Source organism: Phyllobates terribilis, unplaced genomic scaffold (genome assembly GCF_046119375.1).
Source record: "Phyllobates terribilis strain yellow unplaced genomic scaffold, ASM4611937v1 Scaffold_1__5_contigs__length_1240528914, whole genome shotgun sequence".
Classification (NCBI taxonomy): Eukaryota; Metazoa; Chordata; class Amphibia; order Anura; family Dendrobatidae; genus Phyllobates; species Phyllobates terribilis.
The window spans coordinates 1150697305-1150707990 of NW_027362761.1; the positions used below are offsets into that span (position 1 = coordinate 1150697305).

Sequence of the window (10686 nt, forward strand, 5' to 3'; positions counted from 1 at the left end):
AATCTGAAAATTGTAACTTGCATTTGTATTCAGCCCCCCTGAGTCCATACTTTGTAGGACCACCTTTCGCTGCAATTACTGCTGCAAGACTTTTGGGGTTTGTCTCTAACAGCTTTGCACATCTAGAGGCTGAACTTTTTGCCCATTCTTCTTCACAAACTAGCTCTAGCTCAGTGAAATTGGATGGAGAGCATCTGTGAACATGTTTTCACCTTCGCCCCATCTCAATCTTTTGCAGCCTCTAAGAGGTTTTCCTCCAGGAGTGCACTGTATTTAGCTCCATGCATCTTCCATTCATCTGTGACCGACTTCATTGTCCCTGCTCAAGAAAAGCATCATCACAGCATTATGCTGCCACCACCATGTTTGATGGTGGGGATGGTGTTTTCAGGGTGAAGAGCAGTGTTAATTTTACACCACACATAGCATTTTGCATTTAGCCCAAAAGTGCTACTTTGGTCTCATCTGACCCAAGCACCTTCTTTCACAATCTAGGTGTGTCCCCCTACATGACACGTTGAAGAAGGTGCTCTGGTCAGATGAAGCCAAAGTAGAACTTTTTGAACTAAATGCAAAGGGCTATTCGTGGCAGAAAACTAACACTGCACATCACCCTGAAAACACCATCCCCACCATCAAACATAGTGGTGGCAGCATCATGTTGTGGGGATGCTTTTCTTCAGCAGGGAGAGGAAACTGTTCAGAGTTGATGGGAAGTTGATGGATGAAGCTAAATACAGGGCAATCCTGGAGGAAAACCAGTTAGAGGCTGCAAAAGACTTGAGATTGGGGCGTAGGTTCACCTTTCAGCAGGACAATGACCCTAAACATACTGCCAGGGCTACAATGGATATTTTAGATCAAGCCATATTCCTGTGTGTGGATGGCCCAGTCACAGTCCAGACCTAAATCCCATTGAGAATCTGTGATAAGACTGGAAAGTTGCTGTTCAAAGATGTCTGCATCCAATCTCACTGACCTAGAGCAAGAAAGGGCAAAAATGCTATCTCTAGATGTGCAAAGCTGGTAGAGACAGACCCCAAAAGACTTGCAACAGTAGTTGCAGTAAAAGATGGTCCGACAAAGTATTAACTCAGGGGGGTTGAATACAAATGCACGTTTTAAGATTTATATTTTTAAAATATTTAGAAAACCCTATATATCATTTCCTTTACACTTCACAAATATTTGCTACTTTGTGTTGGTATATCACATAAAATACATTTAAGTTTGTGGGTGTAACGTGTAAAAAAAGTAGAACAGTTTATGGGGTATGAATACTTTTTCAAGGTCCTTTACCCATTACTTACACATATAACACATGCATAAACACTACTCACACATAGGATATAACCTGCATACACACCACTCATGTGTAAGATACATGCCGTATCCACACATAGGACACATGCAGCATCCACACTTACATAGAGGACAAATGGCGCATGTAAACCACATATCCACTGTACACATGTTACATCCACACATAGGACGTATGCCGCATCCACATCACTCATGTAAAATACACGTGCCGCTTCCACACCACATATACACTGTACAAATGCTGCATCCATGCCGCTGATACATTGGGTACATGCCACATACACACCATTGGACACATCAGAAACACATTTAAGGACAAATCGTACAAATACGGCTTTTCGACCCTGGAATTATGTTTACTTTTAATCAAAACAAGAATTTGTAAATGATTGATTTTGGAAATTAATAATTAAAGTGAAATCTCTTTAAAGACAGGAGTAGACACATATTGTTCCACAATGGTAATGCATTAGGGTATGAACCATATCTTTGTATAAAAAGTGCTTTCACAACTTAATTCTATTTTCTTTTTTTTTTATAGATGACCATACACCGGAATGCAATTGCACATCCAATGTATGCTCCATCTTTTCCCAAGGTATCTACTATCTGTATCCATTCACGATTGAGTACCACATATTGTCCTCCACCATGCTGTACGTCTTATGGAAGAACATTGGGCGCACCGTGAAGCATCACCAGCAGCAGAAGATCCACTTCAAGTTTCACGGTATCACAGCTGGCACAATTATGGGCCTGATCGTTCTCACGACCACCATTGCCGTCTTGGTTGTCTATCTCATTCAGATTGGAAGATCAAAGAGCAAAAGTGAGCTGGCCCTCACCATGTTCTACGTCTTTGCCATTATAGTGTTGACACTTATGTGCACGGCAGGTATCATTGGTCTTTTCATTTACAGACTGGAAAATAAGTCATTGGATAAAACTGAAAGTCCTGCTAAGAAACTGGACTCGGATCTTCTTGTTGGTTCTGCGTGTGGTTCTTGGCTCATCTCTTGGGGTTCTATCTTGGCCATTATCTGTGCTGAGACTCATCCTGATTATGCTTGGTACAACTTACCTTATTCTATCCTGGTTATTATCGAGAAGTACGTTCAGAATCTGTTTATAATTGAGTGTATACACCGTAAGGAAGAAGAGGAACCTATGGATAGCCGGGCCATTGAAAGGATATTTTCTCTGTCTGGTAGAAGCGCATTGTCCCTCAGCCCTTCGTATGAGGTTGTCAATGAATCAGTCACTATTTGCAACAAGGAATTCCCTTACATGTCCAATTCAGAACTGTCTTTGGCAGAAGCCTCCGAAGAAGACAAAAAGAATCAAGAAAACAATAACTCTATCAGATTTGCTCCATCCATTATGGCTATACAAGCAAACAGGTCTGCAAAACTCAACAAGAAACGGAGAATACTCAAAAACATTGCGGCATTCCTCTTCCTTTGCAACATTTCGGTAAGTAGTTTTCCTTCCACATGTATGGTCAGAAGTGCAAAAATGCTGCGATTTTGTTTTCTGTTTACTTTTTTATGCTACTTTTTATGCTGCTGACTTTTCAGCTTTGTTGTGCAGATTGGGAGATGGTCAACAGAGTCATCTCTTTATAATTAGAAAACAAGAGGATTAATAACAGAGAACAACTCTATTGCATTATGGGATGTGTAGAAAAGGCAGAATAGTCACACTACAGACTATCTATACAGATTCCTCTCAATATGCTGCATCCCTGCCACTCCCATGACCATGGAGGGGAGGCAATACTTTGGCACATCCTCTTGTCTGTACTATTAATGGACATTTTTCGATTATCTCTCATTCATTTGAGTTGCTGTAAACTACACATCTTGCTGAACTATGACAGATCCCATAAAAATAAATAGCTTAATGGAGTTGTCTGACTTTGAAAACTATTTTTTCTTAGGCATGGGTCTTTTCAGATTAAGGCCTCATTCAGACATCAGTTTTTTTGCACGTACGAGAAAAACGGACCGATTTTCACCAGAGTTTAGTTAGTGTTTCATCAGTTTTTTTCACTGATGAGAAAAAAAAATAAATCTCCACCTTCTCTTATCTAGCAGTCAGTGAAAACCGATAGTACACGGATGTCACCCGAGTGCGGTCCGATTTTTTTTTTTCACGGACCCATAGACTTGCATTGCTGATTTCGATTTGACATTTTGCACGGACTACTCGGACCGAGGAAAAAAATTGGACATGTGAACAGCCCCATAGACTGTCATAGGTACGTGTGAAAAAAACGGAAAGCACTCGTATGTGAAAATCTGACGTGTGAATGAGGCCTTACAAACCGAGGCATACTCACCTTCCATCAGACCCTGTGAATCCAGCACAGGCCATACCGGAGCTCACTGCAAACTTTGGAAACAATCACTGCATTATCCGAATGTCACAGGATTACTTTGATTGGCTGCAGCATTCAAATGACTAGAAGAAAGTATCATCAGAGAAACATCTGACAATACTTTTAAAGAGGTTGTCCACTACTTTTACATTGATGGCCTATCCTTAGCATAGCTCATCAATGTCTGATCGGCCGGGGTCCGACACCTGGCACCCCCCGCCGACCAGCTGTTATCGGTGGCGGCAGCGGCTAGAAGCACTTACTTGCGGAGCTGGCAGTCTACTTCTAGTGGCCGCTGCAGGGTACTACACATCCACCTCTTATTGATTTGAATAGGAGATAGATGTGGAGTACCAAGCCTCAGCCACTACCAGAAGACGGCCAGCTCCGCAAGTAAGCACTTCTGACCGCCGCCACCGATAACAGCTGATCGGCGGGGGTGCCGGGTGTCGGACCCTGGCCGATTAGACATTAATGACCTATCCTAAGGATAGGCCATCAATGTAAAAGTAGTGGACAACCTCTTTAAGCACTTAATAAAAGACAAACAAGCAATTTCTCATATATATATAACTCAGTAAAAGGGAACTGTACCGTCAACAAAAATTGCATAAATCAATAATACGAGCGAATATAGGAAACTTTGTAAAATCTTTTGTCAGAGAATCCCGCTTCTTTCTGCATATATGAAACACAAAACTAATTTGTGCGTGACTAGTCAGGGTGGCGTTGTTTTCCCCAGGCTAGCCATCCCACTAATTATGTTGAGACGTAAACCTCGACGGGGTCATTGTACAGGTGCCTGAACATTATTCATACTCACAGGAGGGTGATAACATGATTAATGAGATGGCTAGTTTGGGGAAAACAATGCCCCCATGACTAGTTACCCACTAATTAACAGTACAGTTATTAATTTTTTTTATCGTAAGCCGAAATCAATTAGTTAATAGAAAGGGCTTGTTAGGTAGGATATTAACACAGCAATAATACGTGGTGGCGATTTGGGAGACCTGGGCAATTTGTCAGGTTCCTGTAAATAGATCCAATAGATCTAATGAGGCTGGTGACTGGTAATAATCTATGTCAAAATGGCTGTATTTATTTATTATTTATTATTATAGCGCCATTTATTCCATGGCGCTTTACATGTGATAGGGGTATACATAGCAAAACCATTTACATAATCTTGAACAAAACGAGTCAGCAACTGGTACAGGAGGAGAGAGGACCCTGCCCGCGAGGGCTCACAGTCTACAAGGGATGGGTGAGGATACAGTAGGTGAGGATAGAGGAGGTCATGCAGTAATGTGGTGGAGCAGTGGTTACTGCAGGTTGTAGGCTTGTCGGAAGAGGTAGGTCTTCAGGTTTCTTTTGAAGTCTTCCATGGTAGGCGAGAGTCTGATGTGTTGGGGTAGAGAGTTCCAGAGTAGGGGGGAAGCACAGAAGAAATCTTGTATGCGATTGTGGGAGAGGAGATAACAGGGGAGTAGAGAAGGAGATCTTGTGAGGATCGGAGGTTGCGTGCAGGCAAGTACCGGGAGACTAGGTCACAGATGTATGGAGGAGACAGGTTGTGGATGGCTTTGTATGCCATGGTTAGGGTTTTGAACTGGAGTCTCTGGGCAATGGGGAGCCAGTGAAGGGATTGACAGAGGGGGGAGGCTGGGGAATAGCGGGGGGATAGGTGGATTAGTCGAGCAGCAGAGTTTAGGATAGATTGGAATGGCGCAAGAGTGTTGGAAGGGAGGCCACAGAGCAGGAGGTTGCAGTAGTCTAGGCGGGAGATGATGAGGGCATGCACTAGTGTTTTTGCAGAGTCTTTGCTGAGGAATGCACGGATCCGGGAGATATTTTTGAATTGGAGTCGGCAGGAAGTGGAAAGGGCTTGGATATGTGGTTTGAAGGAAAGATCAGAGTCCAGGGTTACCCCAAGGCAGCGAGCTTGTGGGACTGGGGAGAGTGAACAGCCATTGACGTTGATTGATAGGTCAGATGGAGGATATGAATGAGAGGGTGGAAAGATGATGAACTCTGTTTTATCCATGTTGAGTTTTAGAAATCTGGCAGAGAAGAAGGATGAGATGGCGGACAGACATTGTGGGATTGTGGGATGTGTATATTACTGATATTAGGATGAGCATTTTATGAGTTCATCTAAAGAATGGAATATCCCATGAGTCCAAGTGTATTCAGTCTCTGCCCTCCCAGCTTGACCGACAACTACAGCTTGTACTGAGCAGAGTGAGATCTCAGCAGGAAAGAGGAACACTGAGGAGATGTCAACTAGCTAGGTGGGCAGAGATTGAGTTTAAAGGGAATCTTTCAGCAGGCTCATCCCTCCTAATCTGTCTATATGGAAATGCAGGTCATAGAAAATAGCTGCATAAAATGATACCTTGATATCTGTAATATGATGTTTTATTCCAGAGAAATTCATGTTTTTAAATATATAAATGAGTTAAGATCTGTGGGCCAGACATAAACCTCTCTGAGGATCTGCCTCGGGAGCTTAATTTAAATGAAAGGGGGCGTTACCAGTGTGAGACATGTAGTAACTGACAGTCTGCTCACCTGAACTACATGTCATACACTGGTAACTCCTCCTTTTACTTAAAATAAGTTCTGGAGGTAGATTCTTGGGGAGATCTATGTCCCGCCCATAAATCTTAACAGATAATTTACATATTAGGAAAAATGTTGATTTCTGTGGTCTAAGACATCGGATAACAAATAACAAGGTATCATTTTCTCCAACCTTCTATGACCTGCATGTCCACATGGGTGACTTAGGAGGGTTGATCCTATGGACAGATTATTTTTAAACTTTTCATACAGTGGTTCCAAAACACTACAGTGCCATAGGCCAACAATGATGCTACGATTGGAGAAACAGATTGAGCTAAATATTTGCAACGACATGTTATATTCTTAGTTTTGTAATCTGAAATGTTTTTCTATATATTTTATCACAGCTTTGGATCCCTCCATCATTTGGCTGCCGCCCCCAGTATGACAATGGTCTCGAAGAAGTTGTGTTTGGTTTTGAACCCTGGATCACAGTTGTCAATCTTGCGATGCCTTTCTCCATCTTCTACCGTATGCATTCAGCTTCTTCATTATTTGAAGTCTACTGTAAGGCATAAACGTGTAAAAAAAAAAAAAAAAAAAAAAAAGACGCAAAACATGGCCTAAATGAACACAAAACTTTTAGTGTGTCACACTATCGCATCGGGGTGTACTTATCCAGGTCACTGAAATTTTTGGAGTGGGCGTGAGGTCAACTCTGACTTTCTTGGAAACATAAGCCAAGTGACAATCTCATATTTTGCACATTATCTATATCCAATTCTAAATATGTAGAAAGTAGTTAGAACATTTCCAAGTATAATGCAGATATATTGAGGCGTTGTTATCTGTATTGATATCTTGTTTTATTAAAGGAGTTATCCAGGATTAGAAAAAAGGCCATCTAAAATAATGAGATGAGCAATATTACCAGACTCAGCCATAGACAAAAATGGCACTATATCTGGAAAAACAGAAAACCCTTTTTTTACCAATCTTGGCCAACCCTGTGTAAGATCACCTTGTAAAGTGATGGATCTTTAGGATTTGAGATCACTTTATGGTCTGTGGCTTTTGGGACCTGAGCTGATCCTGAGAATGAAGGAGCTGGCCATTTACTTGAGTAGAGGTGTACGTGAGGTCTCCTGCGCGTAAGGTCTCCTGCATGGCAGGTGGGTGGGATATCACTGTGCAGGAATACACAATGAATGAGAAGCAATGCTCAACTAATATTGGAGCCCCTTCAATCTCAGGATTGTGTGGGTCACAGAAATCCAACCACCACCAATCATAACATGATGCCATATCCTAGATTTGTGGCATCACATTACAAGATGGCAATGCATCTAATGTATCCATGATCTTGTGTTATACCAAGTACCAATGTAGCTACAAGCACAGATATGTTTTTTTTTTCTTATATTGTATGTTATTTCTTTTTCATATGTTGTTCGCGTTTAATGATTCATTACTTGTAAGCGTTTTATGCCCCTTAGCCCAGGTCCCCCTCATATTTATGCCCAGTTATCCAACATTTTTCTCATCTCCAGACTTCATTATTGGTTAACAAAATCAAATATGAAAAACAAAAATCTAATTTTTTTTTTCTTCTTATATGGTGCTGTTTGGAGTATCAGAATAGTTTCCTTATCATTTTTCCGTTAATTGTTTTCCTATGATTATTTAACTATGTGCCAAAAACATAGACGTATATTTACTTTTTCTCAACTAAGGCCTCATCTAAGAAGGCATATAACGTGTGTTACAGGCCCAAATACGCACAGTCTGGGACACAGCTTTGGAAGCTGGCAGGGTGTATTTCGTAGTGTCAGGGGAAATCATCAACAAACTGACCAGGGTAGTAAGAATAAAGAGGACAGGGACTTGAATTTTGACCCGGATGAAAAAAAGCATGTCTATGAGGCCTCATTCAGACCTTCGTGTTTTTAAGATCTGAGAAAAAAATAGACCGTTCTTCATCAGTGTTTCATCAGAGTCTAGCTTGCACGTGCTATCCGTTGTTGTCATACACCCATTGACTTGCACAGATCTTCCCTACATGATAACATATCTCAGTGAGATTTAAAAAAAAAAAAATAGGTCAGTACTGCTTAAAATTTTTAGGCAAATGTGGAAAAAATGCTGCAAAATATCAATGCTTTCAAAAATAGAAATGTTAATAGTTCATTTTTATCAATTAACAAAATGTAAAGTGAATGAATAAAAGAGAAATCTAAATCAAGTTAATATTTGATGTTACCCCCCTTTGTCTTCATCTATTGTTCTTTGTACACTTGCACAGTTTTTGAAGGAACTCGGCAGGGAGGTTGTTCCAAATATCAAGGAGAACTAACCGCAGATCTTCTGTTTTTTCATGTAACCCCAGACTGGATGATGTTGAGATCAGGGATCTGTGGGACCATCTCATCACTTCCGGGACTCATTAATCATTGCAATGATTAAGAACTTATAGTTCGAAACGCGTTTGCTGTTCCTCTCCAAGGTGGACTTTTAATATTTTTTGCATGACCCAATAAAATATGGATTTTAGAAGATTTGTTCAGCTGGATCTTCCTGGTTCCTCATTGTTCGTCTGGTAGCACTCCTGGCTCCGTGCTGTTGATCTTCTAGGTGGGTGAGCTGATTTTTCCCTTTCTTTTTCTGCCACACCAGAATATGCTCAAAAAAAAGGAATAGTTGTTCCAGTGTCTGGTAAAATAATTCTTTCTTTATTTTCCGTCCATTAAAAACTTGCAAAAAATTACAAAGGTTGCATAGATGGGGTAGGGGAGTAAGACGCGTTTCGAACGCTTACTTGCGTTCTTTATCACTGCATCTTACATGATGGATAAATATGTGCCTATATTTCTCAGCATTGAGGACACCATTAATCTTGACCAAATCTTCAACCGTATTTGCTGAAATGCAGCACCAAACTTGCCAGGAACCTCCATCATTCTTCACTATTCCTTGCTGACGCCCGTTATTGTACTGCTCTCCAGCCCTTCGGTGAACAAACTGCCTTCTGTTACAGCCAAATATTTCACATTTTGACTCATCAGGCAAGCGCAACAGCTGCCATTTTTCTAAACTGCAGTTCCTAGGATTTTTGTGCATAGTTGAGTCCTTGATCTTGTTCACATGTTGAGGATTCAATTTTTGGCCATAATTCTCCCAGGAAGACCACTTTTGGACAGATGTCTCTGAAAACTAGATTGGTGTAGCTGTGTCCCACTGGTTGCTGCCAGTTCTTAGCTGATGGCACTGCTGGACATCATTTCGAAGGGAAGTAAGTATGATGTGTTCTGCATAGGCTATGCTAAGTTTCCTTGGCCAACCACTGCATCTAAGGTCTTGAACAGTGCCCATTTTTTAGTGTTCTCAATGCTGAAATATACAGACAGATTCTTATCCATCATGCAGTACTATTAGGGAGACGTCTGATTGGCTCCAAATTTATTCTGTTGAAGAAAATTGACCCAAAACATACAGCCAATGTCTTTAAGAACTACCTTCAGTGTCAAGAAGAACAAGGAGTCCTGGAAGTGATGATATTGCCCCAAAGAGTCCTGATCTCATCATCCTCATCATCGAGTCTGTCAGGGATTACATGAAGAGACAGAAGATTTACAGATTTACACAAGTGACATTCACAGACGATCTGTGGTTCATTCTCCAAGATGTCTGAGACATCCTCCTTGCCGAGTTTCTTCAAAAACTATGTTGATGTGTAGAAGAACTGATGCTTTGATTTAGATTTCTCTTTTGTTCATTCACTTTGCAATTTGTTAATTGACAAAAATAAACTGTTAACATTTTTATTTCTGAAAGCATTCTTACTGTGCAGAATTCTTTCCACACCTGCCTAAAACTTTTGCACACTATTGTAGGTTTAAAAGTTATTCCGGCTTTTACGTAAAAAAAGTAAGGTTCCTTTTCTGTGACTGTAATTTGTGAACATATGAACTAAAAATTATGTAAATAGCCATGATTCTACATAATACTTATTTTATATACCCCAGGTCAAACCTTTGAATTATTGTACATTGTTCTACATGTATTCAACTAGCGATAACAGTTCTATAATGTTTAAATGACTGTTTTGTTCCATTCTATTAAATATGTGAAATCGTATGCCACGTCCAATCTTGTGTTCTTTAATTATTTGCATTTCTAAAATTTCATTATGTGTTTAATAGCATTGTCCTTTTTAAGATTAGTTTGTTTTTTTGGGCAAAAATGACAAAATTCTAGAGGGATGAACCAGTTTAATTATACAACATTGTGTCTGCCCTACAATATATGGTGCCCAATGTAATCCCTTTATATGGTGTGCTGTCATGCAGTTCACAAATAACTACATATAATACTGCCTAAGTAACAATGCTAAGTGGATAGAATCATAAGTTATTTCC

General features: G+C 40.4%; 1 protein-coding gene across 1 annotated transcript in view; it reads left to right on the plus strand.

Moving 5' to 3' along the window:
- OTOP1 (otopetrin 1) overlaps positions 1-10392 on the plus strand; it is a 51322-nt gene extending 40930 nt beyond the window's left edge. The window contains exons 6-7 of the mRNA XM_073657371.1: positions 1865-2796; positions 6679-10392. Of these exons, the coding sequence (XP_073513472.1) occupies positions 1865-2796; positions 6679-6849 (1103 nt within the window). The 3' untranslated portion in view covers positions 6850-10392. The remainder of the gene's footprint in view (positions 1-1864; positions 2797-6678) is intronic.
- The last annotated feature ends 294 nt before the right edge of the window (positions 10393-10686 follow it).